This window comes from Rhinolophus ferrumequinum, chromosome 8, assembly GCF_004115265.2.
Source record: "Rhinolophus ferrumequinum isolate MPI-CBG mRhiFer1 chromosome 8, mRhiFer1_v1.p, whole genome shotgun sequence".
In the NCBI taxonomy this organism is placed as follows: Eukaryota; Metazoa; Chordata; class Mammalia; order Chiroptera; family Rhinolophidae; genus Rhinolophus; species Rhinolophus ferrumequinum.
In genome coordinates, this window is record NC_046291.1 from 31,668,001 (window position 1) to 31,686,658 (window position 18,658).

At 37.7% G+C, this 18,658-nt stretch overlaps 1 protein-coding gene across 8 annotated transcripts in view; it reads left to right on the plus strand.

Moving 5' to 3' along the window:
• Nucleotides 1-18,658, plus strand: part of SATB2 (SATB homeobox 2) — a 282,872-nt gene that overhangs the window by 209,724 nt on the left and 54,490 nt on the right. For all 8 annotated transcript variants that reach the window (XM_033112094.1, XM_033112091.1, XM_033112095.1 and 5 more), the window contains one exon: nucleotides 2,022-2,494. In XM_033112094.1, coding sequence (XP_032967985.1) covers nucleotides 2,022-2,494 — 473 coding nt within the window. The remainder of the gene's footprint in view (nucleotides 1-2,021; nucleotides 2,495-18,658) is intronic.

Genomic DNA, 18,658 nt, shown 5'->3' on the forward strand with positions numbered 1-18,658 from the left:
CAAATAAACAAAAGTGAATAAAATGTCTACGCAAAGCCAAATATTTCTGCCTATAAAATATAATTTTACTCTGAAAGCGGTCTATGGTCTCTGCACTTCTTTCAATAAGGAAATTGTAATAGTAACTTTTGTTCAGTTCAGTGGAAACTGTTAGATTTACCTTATTTGAAGGCTGTTAACCATTTGCTTGGTTTGGTTTAAGACTGGACTCTTTAAAGTAGAATTAATACAATGAATGAAAAATGTTTGCCTTTAGAGGATAAGATTAAAATAATTTGTTCACCTTGAACCTTATGCAGGAAAGGTAAATACAAACTAAATGAATTACATTGAAAGGATTAAGTTAGAAATTGAATACTTAAAGAAGTTTGAGGTAAACTTTTGACTTATTTAGGGGTTCACAGGAAAGTTAGGCATTCAGTTTTTTTTTTCTTTAGCAGCAAGAAATAACTGCATGTGTCTGAATACAAGGTGATCTCAATATATGGGTGTTTATTTTCCCAATGAGAATTTTTTAATATATCAAACCTTTAGACATGTAGATAAAATGGTTAAATATTTACTTGAAGTTCTGTTTTAATTTACCTTCACATATGTATGTTAAAATTACATATTACATAAAATATTAATTTAGAAATATTGGTTTTCCCTATCCTTGCAGTTCATTAATTAATTATTCAAATTCTTCACATGTGATCTGGCATTATCAACTTTATCATTATTAAATCCCATTTTGAGTCACCTCATCCAATTTTCCAGCTTATATCACTTCTGCCTAAATTTTTTTTTAGACTCAGTACTTTTTTGATACGAATATGATTCTGTCACTGAAAACCGTATGCCATACTACAAGCACCATAATAATGGTACATAATAGGGAGAATGATTATTTTTAAAATTTATCCTATAGGGGAATACTTTTGATCTCCAGCATGGAACCACCAAAATTAGTGTTCTTTAAAGTTATCTTAATAGGCTTTTGCACAATCATATCCAACATTTTCAATTCTAAGAAATGATACTAAATCTGTTTGGAATTTTTGCTTTAAAAAACAGATTTTGTTAGATTACATCTATAAGCACTTAAAGCTAGTAGTGGTGGAGGTTGTTTTAGCCTAATGTATTTTCTCCAAACAAAACTTTGTTTTACATAATAAAATACAGAGATTTAGATAAGGATTTGACTATTCGTGACTCACTCTTTCTTGAGAAATTTTCTTGGGGGAAGAAAAAATCTGCCTTATGTTTGAACATGTACAATACTATCTTTTTCTTCCCCCTTTCAAGGTTATTCCTTAAATTTTTACTAAAGTGAAATAGGATGCAGTAAAGTAGATAAGCTGGAGAGGGGACGTACCTTATTTAATGACAAGTCAATGCGATGTTTTTAATTTTGTGAGTTTTTATTATCCTAGTGCTTATCACAATCATTAAAATATCAATTTCTTAAAGAAATATTCCTATAACAAAGGTAGCAAGTGAGTAGATAAAAGGATATACTATATGGTAGACATTTTCTATGAATGTTTCTGTAGTTGTATTACTAGTATTTATGTGGATTTGTATTAGGAGGTAGTTAATTTGGCAGGAGATGTTATCCTTATCATTTCCTGATAACCATGAACACCGCCATTACCATGAACTACAGAAGATGAAAACACCTGGTGTTTTTATAACAGAGGATGATGAGAGAGATGTTAGAGCTTGGAAAGATGAGAGGATTTAGAGTTTGTAATGGCTAGTGGTTTCTGTCCTGGATATTAAATAAAATGCCTACTTTTAAGAATTTAAGAAAATTGAAGTGGCAAGTATTACTTTTATATCACCGACGAAAAAAATCTATTATTTTAACATTTTGCAGGAAAGGATAATTTCCTTTTACTTTGGGGCTTCCAGCTATGTATGAAAAAATGTCTATGCCATTAATTTATCAAAAATGCAATATAGTATAATACTACAGATACTAGCAATAAATTATACCAATGAAAATAATGATAATTATCACTTTTATCTCTCAACAGTGGAAAGAGTGGAACGAGAAAACCTTTCAGACTATTGTATTCTGGGCCAGCGTCCAATGCATTTACCAAATATGAACCAGCTGGCATCCTTGGGGAAAACCAACGAACAGTCTCCTCATAGCCAAATCCACCACAGTACTCCCATCCGAAACCAAGTGCCCGCATTACAACCCATCATGAGTCCTGGTCTTCTTTCTCCCCAGCTCAGTCCACAACTTGTCAGGCAACAAATAGCCATGGCCCATCTGATAAACCAACAGATTGCTGTTAGCCGGCTCCTGGCTCACCAGCATCCGCAAGCCATCAACCAGCAGTTCCTGAACCATCCGCCCATTCCCAGAGCAGTTAAGTCGGAGCCCACCAACTCTTCTGTGGAAGTCTCTCCAGATATCTACCAGCAAGTCAGAGATGAGCTCAAGAGGGCCAGTGTGTCCCAAGCTGTCTTTGCAAGAGTGGCATTCAACCGCACACAGGTACAATTAGCATTGAACATAATTGGTGCTTAAGAATGATACCAGTGACATAATTGTGACACAGTTTCTTTCTCATCTCTTTAAGAAATATGTATGGATCTCAGGGCACATAGAATTAAATTAATAATCCTTAGTTCATGAAATACTGTCACCATTGATCCATGCATAGGTATAATTAATTAATTAGCTTCAGTAATGTAATGAACCCACCAACTGTAAACCCACCAAATCAGGACCCAAAATGTTACCAATGCCTTGGGTCTGGGTGCTCATCTCCTGCCTCATCTTCTCATCTGCTTTTCCCGATGTTTTAATCCTGATCTTGAATTTTGTGGTTATCGTTCCCTTGTTTTTCATAAACTAGTTCAAAAATTATTTATGCACGCCCAATCTATTATTACCTTGTTTTTGAACTTTATAAAAAGTATCATTATATGTCACAATTTCTGTAATAATTTTTATAGACCCTTTAAAATATATGAGTTAGATGTAAGATTGATAAAGTGGTTGTCAAGCAGGGTGGCATGCAGGGTCTCTGGTCCCGTTCCCCGTGTAAGAACGCAGGATATGGTGAGGCCAAAAAGGAACACCCACGGAGCCATAGATAGGGGAGTCATACCACTATATTCTCACTGGCGGCTAGGTTGGAGACACAGGAAGCAGGAGCCACACTATCTGCAACCCGCTGTCCGCTTCTCTGCCAACCAACCAACCCCACTTGCTGGCTGCTATCCACCGTGCTAACTGCAATCCACGCTTGCTAGCTCCGCCACCATCTTCTTGCTAGGCCCCCATTTGCTGCTAGCGGAGCCATGGCAGTTATATTAGTGGCCAGTGGCTTACTGGTTACAGCTGATGGCCGGCTAGCCACAGTTGATGGCCATCCAATCACAGTTGATGGCCATTTACTACCCAAGTGAGCAACTTTCCCTGTGAGGGCGAGAGCCTGGAAACTGCACTCCTGGCTCTGTCCCCACAGTGGTGCTGATAATATTAATAATATGAAAATATGAATGGATAATTCACTCATAGTTTTTAATGTTTTAGGGGAATTATATGCCAATATAATATTAAATGATAAAAAAGATAAACAGTTTATTTATGTATGTCTTACTTTATTGAGGGGATCTTAGAAGTCAGATATTCTTTTCCATCAGTGATTCTTAGACTTAATTGTGCGTCAGCATCACCTGGAAGGCTGTTAAAACACAGATTGCTGGGCCTCATCCTAGTTTCTGATTTAGTAGGTCTGGGGTGGGACCCAGAAATCTGTATTTCTAACAAGGTCTCAGCTGATGCTGATCCTACTGGTCCAGGGGCCTCACTTGGAGAACCACTAATTAAGCCCTTATTTGAACAACAAAAAAGCAAAAGTGCTAATCTCAAGGAGCTAAAAACCTAGTAGTGAAAAAATGTGCCCAGATAACTAGAATAAAATGTGAAGTAAAGTGAATAGTATAGGAGAGTGTCAGCAATGGTTGCAGTGGGTGTTGTCAGGAGTTGGGGGTAGGGAATACTTACAGTAGAACGAATATAGTACGTCTTTAAGAGGACAGTGGATTTAAGCTTAGCCACCCTACTAAATTCAAGGCAGGAATCTAAGTTCTGTGTTGGTGCAAAGATGAAAGAGATCATAGGCCACACATCTGTCAACAACTAACAAGTATTTGGTTACTGGGGAGTTAGACCTCGAAGGATAAATAAAAATTTAATAGGCAAAGATGGAGAAGAAGGATATATTAAGCTAAAGGAATCCATGAGAAAAGTGTTGAGTCAGAAAAATATGGGAATAGTTGGTAGTTGATAGCAAAGCTAGGTCATAAAACTTGTAGGTGGAGGGAACAGATCAGAAAAGGTCTTTGGGCCACGCTAAGAACTTTGCACGTTAAAGAAAGAAATGAGAAATTGATTTACAAGGCCTGGGATTTAAAGAGTCAAGGGAATAATGGGGAGAAACCATCACCACTGCTCCCACCAGGAAGAGACAGGAAAAATGCCAGGAGAGATGGGTTAGGTGGAGATGGAAGAATAGGGTGATAGCAGTGAGAGGAAAGAGGACATGAATTAAGAGTTTCCAGGAGGCTTGTCCATGTGGGGAAAGCTAAGAAGTGTGGGAGGGAGAAGCTCGAAACCATGCCAAGAAATTTGGTGATTGGTTGGGAGAGATTTTTGCAAACGTTAAAGTATAATTTCATTAAACTGGTGAAGGCAGGAGCCAGAATTTAGGAGTCAGGGAGTGATTAACTATTGAGGATATAGAAGCAGGGGCTGCAAATTACTGTTTCCAAAATTTGGTGTTGAAAGGGAGTCCAGAAGTGGATTGACAGTTTCAATGTGATAAGGAGTCAGTTTGAGATAGAAGGATTTGTGGGGTAGTTTGGGGCCTCAGCTGAACTTAAACAGCAGGAACTAGTGATGGAACCAACAACTGTAGTTTGGTAACAGCCTTTAGCAAGGCTGGGACGGCGGAGTGGGAGCAGGGGAGAAACACAGTGGGATTGTTTGAGGTTTGGTGCTGACAGATTAAGTATGGCAGGAGACCAAGAGAGGTGAAATTTCTTGCTCCCTTGACTCTTAGCAAATTTATACATTCTATTATTGACAGAGTCTGTTTACATCATTTGAAAATGAGTTCGGAGGTTCACAGAGGTCTGCACATGTTCCAAACATCACTCCACTTTTCTCTTGTGACTCAAAGCACTCAGGCCGTATTTGCATGTCCAGCGTTATCTGGACTGGTGTTTTGAAAAGCTCTGGTCCTTGTGAGCAAATCTGTTGCATACTGTTGCAAAATACAGAGTGGAAGGATGCGTCTTTTAGTCTGGATCTTGCAGTTCTCTGTGTGTGTTCTTTCATCTATCATTCATGTGCATGAATAGGCATTTCATGGCTAGCCAACATTTTATTGCCTGGTTATATATACAGCTCCTTTGGCTAAGGATAAAATTGAAAGCATGGTTGTATCGCTTTGGATGTTAGAACCAAATACAGTATACATTTTATCCAAATAGCGTGAAGCATGAGAAAAGACTCACGATGAGGCTAGACAAAGACAGACCATGCTGGTGTGAGGGAGTGCTCTGCCAAGGCCCCCGACTCCTGGAGGTCTGTCTTCTCCTACACAGTCGTTTTTGTCTGTTTTTATGGATTAATGATTTTCCTTTGGCATTGTCATCTTTCAAGTGCCAAGTTATAAAAGGTCTAATTGAAGCATGGAACACATTTTATTATTTTCCTCCTGCCATTAAATTTGTAAGATGGCTACACCCAGAAAGAAACATTCACTTTCAATCAACATGAGTTTGAGTTCATGGGCCAGCCTTGAGGATATCAAATGGAAACTGCGTAGGAATGTATGAGTATTTCCTTTTAAAATTCTGCTTTTAATTTGGGAAAGCTTTTCATCCCTCTGGGATCATAACCTGTTGTGTATAAAGCCCAACCTAATCAAGGTAGATGGTATTGACAGAATGACATAGTTTGAACTTAAGCCGGGGGTCAGCAGGCAGATTGTTTTTGCTGTATATACTGTAGTCACTAGCAGCAGGGTCGGACAGCTGGGTTTCACCAGCAGCATTGTTAAATGGAAAATGTGGTGTACTGTGCTCCATGAAACCAGCCATGGATTTCCTAAATGTTATGCTTTTTCGAATGGAATGAGACAATTAAGGGTGATATAATCGTTTGCCAGCTATCATAAACAAATAAAAATTAACTTTTATAGATAGTAACATAAATGAATTGTTAATCTTTGGGTAGAAAAGAGAATCTCAACATTTTTTTTTTCCTCAAAGCAAACAGAATCAGAACTCTTTATTTCAGGTGGATACGTAAGGCCAATCTCAGTCTTGTATTCGGTTGCTTCACTGAAACGTAGCATATCCTTATTCCATTGAGTGTTTTGCAGAAATAGTTCATAATGTCTATTATTCATTTATTATCAAAGTCAATAAAAAGCAGCTTGATTTGTCACCTTACACTTTGTGTTCCTAGATTTGTGCTTGATGATTGGCTCAAGAACAAATCTGGCAACTACTCTGTGTGTGTGTGTGTGTGTGTGTGTGTGTGTGTGTGTGTGTAGAATAAAATCGCATCAACCTTCATAAATGAACGTAGAATTGTAAACACACACACACACACACACACACACACACTCATCGACAGGTTTTCATATTTAAGCCTCCAGATGAAAAACACAAATTCATAATAAATAGCATTTGAAAATGCCCGTTCTCCAAAGTGAAACTATTAATTTCTTTGTATATCTGATCCATTGCCACTATAAGTCTATCATTTGGTGATATAAAATAACATAATTATGGGAACAGAACTGTATTTCAAAGAGCTTGCTTTTCATACATTTTCATTTTAATCAATGTATCTTTTAAAAACATAAAGTACATTTGTTTGATAAAATGATGCCCTATGCACACTCGTGACAAGGTCATGACTTCTGCCCGAATCAGAGACAGACAACACTTGCCAATCTGATTTTATTATTTATTATCTTTTTCTTATATTTTTCTATTGGTTTGTTAATTCAAACATCTACTGTCTAAACTAAGAACATAAAATTATGTTCTTGCCCGTGTTCTGGGCAAGGGCAGCTGCACATGTGAGGTCCTGCAGGGCCAGGACAAAATCATTAATCCAGCCTGGGCGTGAGACAGATGTAGTTGTAGACGCAGGGTGCAGCAGAGCGTCACATCTGTGCTACCAGGATGGTAGAAGCCTATTTTTGTCACTATGACCTTATATGAAGTGCTTTCTTATATTAAAATATATAGTCACTTTCTTTTTACTAGTCTTTGGAAAGAAATGGTTAGCCCTACTTTTCATGTCTCTGAAGAATTTATGACCAATGGGACCCGATGAGAATAGTAAGGTAGAAGTGATAAGATGTTTCCTGACCTGGTCACTACTGTTCAGACAATCCTGTGATATATTTCTAAGCATTTCTGTTGCTTATGGTCACAAAGTGATGTGGTGTGGTCAGGATGCCAGAGGAGGCTGAGGCGGGTAACGTGCTTGCTCTGTTTTTGATGCTCCCCCATTCCTCATGCTTCTACTTCTAAAAGCCAGTTTCTGCTGGTTAGCTCTTCATTAAAAGGGCTCTCCTGAGGCTACTGGACTTTGCTTTGCTCACACTGACAGAGACGTGGAAATGCTAAACCAATGTCTGATAGGTGCGGGAGGATGAAAACCCAGCTCCCTTGACTCCTGTTGCAGTGACAGCTCTGCATTATGAGTTCCACTCCCCAGCTCTGCAGGATCAGGCTTGAGGCTTGGACCTTGCTTGGGTTTCTTCCCTTCCTTGTCCTGCTTCTCCTACTCTCTTACCAGTTTCTCTCAGAAGCACTTCCTTAATAAATCACTTATACAGGATGTGCTTTTTATCCCAGGATATAGGTCAATGCCATTGCTGGCCTAGTTGGCGTTTGGTTATGCCATGGGGTAACCGTTTGAATGAAACCTATGTTCAATTTTATGCCTACTACCTTCACAAATCTAAAGCAAGATGTCATGGAAATAGTATCGAAGTTTTTACTGTACCACTTTCTTTTAAAAATAGTATCACTGTAGTTATTTTGAATTCAGCCCTTGGAATTCCATGGACTGATAATAATATTGGCCATGTTTACTCAGGGATATTGAATGTTGGGGCGTGGGGGAGAGAACGAGAGAGAGAATGTGATAGAAACAGACATTGGATTTGAGGCCCTATGAGATCTTCCAAACTTGACTTAAATGAAAAACCATACTTATTGAGCCTGAATAGTGAATTATGTAATTTGCGTGACTTTCCGAGTAGCTTTGCTCCTTGGCCCTGCCCCATTTCCAGTGCTCTGTCAGTGATTCAGATAGTATTTGTAGGACTAATAATTCTGAGAAGTAATGGGACCTGTGCTCTGTCAGGTTTCATTTTTTCTTGCATATTTATTTACCCTTGCTTATGTCCTGAATTTATGTTAGTGTTGGCATACTTTCACTTACACGGCCTATGGATGTGAAATGAGTTGCTTGGCTGATTACTATGTTAACATCTTTGCGTTTTGACAATTTGACTGTGAATCCTAACCCTAAGCATTCTTTGGCCCCTTGTCACTTTTATGGAATTACATAATTAATCAGAGGCTTACGACAGTATTTTAAAAGACTTAATATTTCCAAGGAATGGTTGTGGGCTGTCCACTGACCTCTGATAAGCATGATAAAACATGTACAGTGAATCTTCCTTAATAAGTAAACTATTTGCTAATTTATTTAAAAATCCAATGACCTACGTATTCATATGTTCAGAAATCCCTCATTTACTAACATTGTTTCTCCTCTGAGACCTTCCATCTGAACAAATCTGTTAAATGAAGGAGAGGAAGCTTTGACCCAAACTGGGCTAAATCCTTTGGAATGGACGCCCTGCCACGTGTACATGGGAGCATTAGAGTTCCAGGAAAGGGGATTTAGGTGTGAGCCTCATCCCCTCTCTGAAGCATTGTCCCCTTACCTTAATGGTAGAATTCAGGAAACGTCCTTCCACAAGGAACCAGCAATAAGAAGCTTGTATTGTTTGAAAACAAGACTTTTGGCACATTTATTATTTATATAGTCTAGTTGTTTTTCATTTTTCTCCAGCAGCTTATGCCATAACTCAGAACATTCAGGCTCATTTTGTATCTCAGGTAGGTCTCCTGAGCCAGTTCTTAGAATCATGGTTTCTGTAGAAGCACAGATGTCTTTTGCAAAATGGGCTATTGGTCCGTAATAGTGGGCCTCTAATTTGGGATCTTGCTTCTTCTTCAGGTCCATGAAAGAGGCATAGAGTTTACCCAATTTGCAACCTTTTGTCAAAGGCCTTGCTTGAGAAAGCTGTTCATCCTGGTCTTACCTGATAGAGAAGAGGATTTAAAAAATCCTTTGGGAACTCCTTTGGTTGCCCCATCCTTATTTGACTGCTTTTTGTTTTTTGTAAGACTTTGCCAAAAATCTGCTGTTTACTTATCAAAGCCACATCATTTGAAGAAACTTAAGGCCAGGGTTATAAATACAATTTATGAACTCACTCAGCAACTGGAGAATGTTTCGGCAGATTGGAAAATTAGATTGAATGATGTATCAGGAAAGTTGGCAGCAAGGTCAATGGCTACAAATATAAATGTCTTTGTGTGAAATGACATGGATTTTGCTTTTATGCTTTATTGGCACCATGTTTACAGTATATGCACACCCATATTATTATAAGGTTCAAACTGTCTAAGCACTCGCTAAACGTTATATTTTGAAGTGGGGCAGTTAGGAAGAGATGTGGAGCAACAAAATGAAAATTTTAGCAACCAAAATATTTGGAAACCTGAGCTTCAGTGCATTGCCAGTCAGTTTTTTTGGGGAGAAACTTCTTTTTTTTTAAGTCTTATGTTTGCCTTACATAGATTGTTAGTCAAAGATAGGCATGATTTAATTACATGTACAGTTTATATTTGTAGAAATTTGACCTTTAAGATATTCAGAATTCTTTCTCAGACAACCTCTGGTCTCCGTCATCATTGTTTCTTACTATCCAATAGCAAAACGACCCTCAGCGAGCCATATAGGAATAGAATACAATGTAAATCCAGGGCTCTTGACTTTCTGGTCCAGTGAGCTGGTTATAAAATGACAAGGAAACCTGTGAGAAAAAAGGAAGTCCACTCACTGAAAGATGGGCTGTAAATATGAAATGCTGCAGATCAGGCATGAACATGTTATTGGCTTTTGAAGCAAATAATATACCCTCTTTTGATTTCAACATTAAATTAATAAAGGAGGAAAAGATGGCCCTGCTTGCTTCATAACATAGGCAATCTTTCATTTCAGAATCACTAGCTTGACTTTCGTAGATTGAAAGATTATAATAATATTAATATTTTCCAGAATAGCAGTGTCTCAAAGTTATTAGGTGGCTTTAGGATGGCCCTCTAGATAGTGGGCTCACCTTAGTTCCTCCTGTACATAGAAAGACTATCAGCAATTTGTAGTTTTTAGGCAATTTCAACCAAAAGCATGGGAGAGATGTTGGCTTTGTTTGTGCTCTGGATAAAGAGAAGATGGACTCAAAGCTGTCAAACCCATATAACTCTCTCCCCATTACTAAATCCACTTGAAATAGAAAATTTTATATAAAAGAAAATATGAAGACTCTTTTTTCCTTCTTCACAAAACTCATACCAAAGGATCAGAGGAAACAAATATAGCACACTATTCTTTCTATCCCTGACGAGTGTGCAAAGTCCTTAAAATTAATCACTGAACTAATTATACAAAATTCAGGTTTCTCCATTCTCTAACAATGAGTGATTGACTCATTTCATATAGATAAGGTGTCTCTATCTTCAATAAGACTTTTTCTTTCACCTCTCGTGAGTGTGCCTCACTAGAGACCTGAACTTTTGTGTGAAGGCCTACTGTTTTGTTACGTAACTAGTCTCCCCAAATTATGGGTGATGTTTATAATTAAAGTAGCATTTTTATAGAAGAAATACCAGGAAACAGTAGCTTTAGATCTCACTATTTACATACTTTTCACCATTGCTTATTTTAAGTAATAAAAAAAAAATACACAAGCAGTGTTCTTTTCATGGCCATTGATTGAAATGCTGACCATTTGGCTTGGGGTTAATTGCATGTTTGTTCAAATAAAGTGAATTAAGTTTAAAGGCCAGAAATGCTGTGAGAAAAATAAAACTGAATCAATTGGAAGTCAATTGGAAATTAATTACAAGGTTGTTTAAATTTTATCTACAAGTTTTGTGCCTGAAGTTATCACTAGACTACAGCATTTACTTTCAAACTTCTCTGATTGCAACACCCAGTAAGAAATACTTTTTACATCATGAGCTGGCACACACACGTTCACATGTATACATACGTCTGTATGTCTATCTTGAGTTATTTCATTTTCACTTAAATCTTTATCTATCTCTATGTTTCTAAAGCAAAATCTTTATGAAAGAAAAGAAAAACCCTTCATGAAACAATACTTGCACCATGTTTGAAGCACTTTGATAATCTCTAATCTATTTCATTATAAAAAAGTTATGATGTGCTAAATCCACCGATAATTATGGCCATGTTTAAGCAATGATGCAGATTAAAGCTTTTTTTTTTTTTTTAATTGGGGAAGGGAAACAGGACTTTATTGGGGAACAGTGTGTACTTCCAGGACTTTTTTCCAAGTTAAGTTGTTGTCCTTTCAATCTTAGTTGTGGAGGGCGCAGCTCAGTTCCAGGTCCAGTTGCTGTTGCTAGTTGCAGGGGGCGCAGCCCACCATCCCTTGCGGGAGTTGAACCGGCAACCTTGTGTTTGAGAGGATGCTCCAACCAACTGAGCCATTCGGGAGCTCAGCGGCAGCTCAGCTCAAGGTGCCGTGTTCAATCTTAGTTGCAGGGGGCAGAGCCCACCATCCCTTGAGGGACTCGAAGAATTGAACTGGCAACCTTGTGGTTGAGAGCCCCACTGGCCCATGTGGGAATCGAACCGGCAGGCCTTGGAGTTAGGAGCATGGAGCTCTAACCGCCTGAGCCACCCGGCTGGCCCTAAAGCTTATTTTAAGTGATACAAAGTTACTTAGGGAAGAAAGGTTGCTTTACTTTTGTGAAGTATAAAATAAATATCTTAGTTTAGTGCTATCCTGAATATCAACATAGTCATTTCACTTTATGTAATTTATTAAATTTTCCTTTACATTCTCCTCTATCCCAAATAATTTTAATCATCCTACTTCCTAAAATATATTCTTTGTATTTCCTTCCTTCCATATGGGAAGACACTTAGCAAAATATCAGTGAAGAGCCTTGAATCTTTGAATTTACAAATTTAAAATTAGAATTGTACTTTGATGTTAGTTCTGTATTTATTTATCTATTCATTTAACAAATATTTTTTAAGCATTCAGAGACTGTACGAGGCATTATAGTGATGGCTAACATTTATTGAACACTTACCATGTATCAGGTATAGTTATAGGCTCTCTCGGGAACCCTGTGAGGGAAGTACAATTATTCCCTTGATTTACAGGTGAGGAAGCTGTGCCCTAGGGAGATTAATTAATCCTTGTCCAACTGAAGCCCAGTTTTGAACCCAGCAATTCTGACTTCAGAGCTCACACTCAGAATCACTTTATTCTCAATATTTGTACAGTCACGGAGCAGAAGATGAAAGACACAATCCCTCCTTCAAGGAGTAACGTGTAAGGAGTACGCAGACTTTCAAAGCAGTAATCCCACTGAGGTATAGTAAGTACCGTGCTATGTCACATGGGCTGGTGAGAACAGATGCTCTGGGCTCTGGAGGTGATTGAAGTTAATGCAGAAATAGTTCAGCAGAAAAGAAAATAATATTTTATAACTGGTTCAGGACAGAGTCATTTTGTATGTTACTAGATTGCTTTACGTCTTATATCTGAAGGCATTTGATACATTTGAGATATAAAGAGTCGATAAATGTGTGTTTTTGGTGTGTTTTGTTTTATTTTTGGGAAGTACTATTTTTGCCAATGTTTTGACAAAGTAGCCAAAGCTAGTAAATTTGGGGGGCAGTTTGCCAACGGCTGTTTCCCAGAATACTCACGGAAACTCTGAATAACCAGGGCCCAGGACTTTGTGAATGCTCTAGTCGTGGGGCCAGGTAGGTGAGGTGTTAGCAGGAACCATGCGTGTGCCCAGAGCTGAGAACACCGCTGGTGACATGTTTCCGAGGAGAACCTGTTAGTTTCCCAGTTGCTTTGCCATTGGGTGCTAATGTGTTTAGAAAATTTGATTGAGGTTGTACATAGCCCCCCCATTCCAGTACCTAAGATGTTCTAAAGACAAGGAGAGAAGGAATAAGGAGGAAAATTAAGATGGGCTGGTTTATCTAATTGCATCTATCATTGCATAAATTAAGTAGGTAAAAAATGGTAACGTTGCCAGGACTCTGTTTTTGGCTAAGTTCCTCAATGGTACGTGTTCAAGGGTGGCTTGGACAGAGGATGGCACTTAAGAAAGTGCAGACTGTTGGGGTTACAAGAATGTTACGTTGCACTCACTCACTTTGTGTTGCGTGCTTTCTGTATTTTGATGTGTCAGGTGGTACAAGCGAAGTTTTTCTAGAGAAAGGTAGCTGTCTGTGACGGAAATGTGTCATTTAATAAATTGCAGATTTGATGTCTATGGAATATTGTTCTAAAGTGGAGTTTGCATGGCCCCAAATTTCAATAGATTGGATGAAAAATTCTTGAGTATAATGTGAATCAGGCTCTTAATATGTGGTCTGTCAGGGCCTGCTCATGGCTGTTAAGCAAAGATAGGACTCCCAATTCTCCGAAAAATGAAAAATATGCGTTTGGTGTCTTCTTAGAGCTCCATATAGGAATATATCCCCAACTTACCACTATACACAAAAATGTATAGATTCTGCTCTCAAGGAGTTTACTGTATGATGGGAAGAAGAGGGTTTATAATAGCACAATGCAAAAGATTATCGGTAAGTGTCACAAAAGTGAGCTAGAACTAATGTTATTTCCCTTCAAAGGAGGGAGAAAGTATTGACAACTGCAGTGTATATATACGTATGTATGTAAATACATAGTCTTCTACCGCATTACGGGATACATTGCTGCAGCAACATTTATCTGCAAAGGTTACTCTTGTATATGCGTTTATATTTGCAGAGCACATTAATTCCCTTTAGGTGCTCAATTCTATCCAACCCATCCTACTAAAATGCTGCATGCATAGGCTGCCTTTCCTAATAAAGAAATATTATAATAAAAGAGAGGTTTTATTAAACTAATGCAATAACTACATTTTCTGTGAGGATTTAACACATCATTTTTAATAATAAAAATCAAATTATCATTGTTGTGCCCTGTATATCTTTTATTCAAATCAGACTAAATACTCTGGCTTCATGGCTAAGCAGTGTTCTGGGGCGGGGTGAGTATTTTTAGAATTACACAAATGAATTTCAGCAGTCAGGTTCGTAGTGGGGTTGTAGATTATGAATATGGGACCCAGGGACACCTGTTTATATTCGTGAGCAGAGGGGAAAATGCCTCTCCGGAGCATCTAGAAGGCAATGAGATCAGAGATCAGGGGAGAACCAGTTCTGTTAGCTTTCAGGTGGTAGGACGTCAGTACTTTCCACAGCCATGCCGCTGATTTCACAGCTTCAATTAACTGCATTAACCCCTGAAATTTGAAGAGTTCTCTTTGTGTGATAAGGCCAGCAATTTGGTATTACGTGGTCTTCTTAAGGGGCTACCAGATTTTGGTTCCCATGTCAGCTGGAACCAAACACTTCAGAACTGTGTGAAAATTAAGGCTAACAAATAAGTATGCAAAAGGGTTGGTGAAATGTGAAGAGTACTTCAAAAGGGACTATTTTTTGTTTTGGTATTTCAAAAGAAGTGTGTGATAGGTCATACTCAGAGGCAGGATGCAGGGTTGGTCTATGTGAGTGCCAAGGCCCCTTCCATCTCTGAGCCGTAATTTTAATCTGTAAAATAAGGGTCTATGTGCCTTTTAGCCTTGCTGATTGGTTATGACATCATTTGTTTAAAGCGATATATAATTATGAACTAAAACAGTATATTTTCTGCCCCAGACTCACCACTACATAGTAAATATGTTTCAATTCATACAGCCTTAAGGAGATGTAACTTGATTTCCAAAGAGGACTGTCATTAAATAGCTTATGTACTTTGTGCATACATCCAACAATTAATAATTAAAATATATTATGAGGGCATAGGGCTTATTTTCTCTAAAATGCACAGTCTAAATGTTTCTAGAAAACTGTCAAGCGTACAGTTTTACTTTTAGTATAGCAATCACATAAGCTATCTTTGGGATTTATATGACATTCTAATATCTCCCTTTGTTTATATTGGAATCCAACTTTCAAACTAGTTATATTATATGATAAATGAGTATTTTGGTGGGTTGAGTTACTTTAAAGGTATGTTACAATAAATATGTGAACACTGCAAGTTACCCTTTATACATTCAACTTCAACTGCCACAAACAAATGTAAGTTATAGGAAAGAAAACAGTCTCTGGCTAGTTTGAGGATTTTTTTCCCAAAGAAAAGCACTGGGGTTTGGCTGGGCCAGTTTCCTCAGTACACACCTGGTGTATATCACTTTAAAAAATAAATTATGCCTCATTAAATTACAATTAAATGGAATCATGATCATTTGTTTTTCTGGAAGGAAGATGTTTTGCATATTGAAAGCCTAATTTGTTGCAGGTGACAAAAAGGCTGAACAGATTATCCAATATCACTTCATTTTGGGGGTAATGTTTGCTAGTTTTTGAATACTCCCGTAGTTCAAAATTATATTAACGTGGACTGCATTATTTTCACTTTAGAATGTCTCCTACCACTTTATCAGTTTTTAAACTCTCTCTCTCTCTCTCTCTCTCTTTTTTAGCTTTTAATGAAACAGAAGCTTCTCTTGCCATTCTGGATTAGTCATGTTCTTTCTTTTTCTTCAAATGTCTAATACTGTCCAATCCCTCACTCACCCTCCCCCTTTGCCTCGTCTCTCCATTATCTCTGTATTCATGTACTATGTATATTTCAAATCCCAGCCAAGTTAAGTACCACCCCTTCCAAGACATTTTCCCTGAGTCCTGCAGTTGGCAATACTTTCATCTTCTTTTGAACTGAGATAGCACGCGTTCTGTCTGGAATTTATGACACTTGTCATCTTTTACCTTGTGTTTCTATAAACCATCATATAGGAAACTCCTTGGCAGCAGAATGTGTGTCTTAATGAATCTTCTCATTCCTTTCTGAGCTTTGTACTGAGTCATAAATTAGAAATGAATGAAGACACTGACCTGTCATTCTTCGGTAATAGGTCTGTATATTGAATTTGGGGGGTTCTCTAGATAATCAACGGGGAGATGCAGCCTAATCCTAGCGAATTATCAAAGGTGTGAGTGCTGTGAAGAATGGATATCTGTTAAAGTCTAGCCAGTCATGACTTTAGCTATTGCCGTCAGGCCCTGAGTGGCCCGGAGACATCTGAGGGGCTCCAGCTCAGTGTTCCCAAAACGTTGTCTAGGTTTGGGTTCTCTTATTGCTTTCTTAAAGGATTAAGGGCCCATCAAAGGCAGTTTTCCCACCCATCCCAGACAAAGCCTTAGGGCTAGTGCAGAAATTTAGTAGTAAATATTATAGAGCCAGTCATGGCAATGTTTCCCAAATATTTCTGAATACCAGCATGTATTTTGCACACTAACCATTTGGGGCAAACTATGTGAATTGTTGAAGAAATACGGAAATCATAATAACATCCATGAGAAAGCTCATCAACAGAAATTGCAAATTCAGAAATCTGTAAGGTCATTTACTTTGTTGCAGATTAATATTATTTAAAATAGTAGAAATAATAAAGATGCCAATTGTTATTTTTTATTTTAAAAATTAGCCTGACTGTTTGTCTGTGGAGATAACCTATATCAGCAACCAAGCAAGATGGCATTATAATATTACCTCTTGTTTTGCATTTTGAATTATTTCACTTTTGTGGAATTTTCTGCCAACCTCATATACTCTTTGCTGGTTCAGGAAATAATATGAAGCTTACAAGATCCTTCATTAAAAGGCTAGGGAGAAGGCCAATTTGAGGTTCTTTTTTCCCCAACTCCCTTCTTTTTTCAGCAACTTATGACCTGAGAGCTATTTGTGCACAGTGTCCTTCCATCCTGTGCAGCTGTTCGTTCTACTCCTTTTCAATCAACATGTTTCCTGGTCTTACATAACCTCAGCTCACACGGAGGAGGGAATTGTTTTAATCTCTCTCTTGAGAAGGCTCTGTTGCCTACGATGAGGAAAATTCTTAATGACCACTTTACTCAATACTTGCAATATGTTTTAATATGATTACTGATATGAAAGTTGAATAAGCAATATCCTGGTTAATTTATTAATTTCCTTCCATTTTCACATTCTCAATATTCATGACCTTTCTATTCATAAAAGTACTTTTATTTTTTTCAGTGCCCAGGTGCCATGTCACATTCTCTATATCTCAGGCTATGTAATGGGAATGTTCAAGTGACACCTCCTGCCTGGCTGATTGATAATGAAGTGCCAGACAATATAGTGGCAAAGACTTTAGAAATATTTACGTGAGATAAATTACTAATTTACGTTCCATTCAAGACAGTCTCAATATGATAAACACTTGCTTATCTTGATAATTAGATGGGGTTGATTTGTGGTGTATGTAAGTTATGCCATAGATTTTCTTCCCCCATGATGAGTTTCAACTAAGTAAGTAAACTCCCTTTACATTTATGAGCCTGCCGACTTTGGACTCTATTTTCAAAAATCCCAGTTTAAATAGTTAAAAGCATATCAATAACCAAAATTAAAAAGGCTCAATGAAACAACTAAACTTCTTGTGCCGACCAGTTAGTCACTTGTTGTTGAAAATGTCTGAGGTGAAAAGAATCTGCTTTGGGACCATGGCTACGTGGATGAGACCTCGAGTAAATAATTTGGAACAGTGTTCTCACTCTCCGGGGCAATACATGGAGGTGGCGCTGGCCACCTTGTTGGTTTGAGACTTTATCTTCAGTTAGGCAAATGAAACAGAGGCAACAGTATATTCTACCAGCCCTTTAAAATACAAATATTGCGTCTCCTTCACTTCAGAAATAATAGTGATGGGCAGCTATTTACAAGAAGGCTTTGTCTTGAGTTTTCCTAGAGATGGATTCATTTCTCTATAAGGTTGTCCAACACGCAGAAAATGCAGGGGAAGGAATTCCACACAATTTCAATGTGGAGAAAAAAAAAGTAAACCGAGCAAACAAAAAACAAAACTGCTCTATGCTTCAGAGTGATGTATATATTATTATTATTATTATTGATAAGGAATGAATGAACTTACAAATTTGAACCGGGTCTATTAGAACAACTGTTTTTGTTATTTCACTATTTTGTATTCAAAATCTTAGCCATACTGCCCTCTACAACTTGTGAAAATAATTTCACAGAAACAGAAGAAGTTTACAAACTTAAGTATAATCATAATAACTACCATAAAGAATACACCTATATTTATGCAGACCCTAAAACTCCTCCAAATTTGGGAGTCTGAGATTTATTAAAATGCTAAAAGTACTTATGAG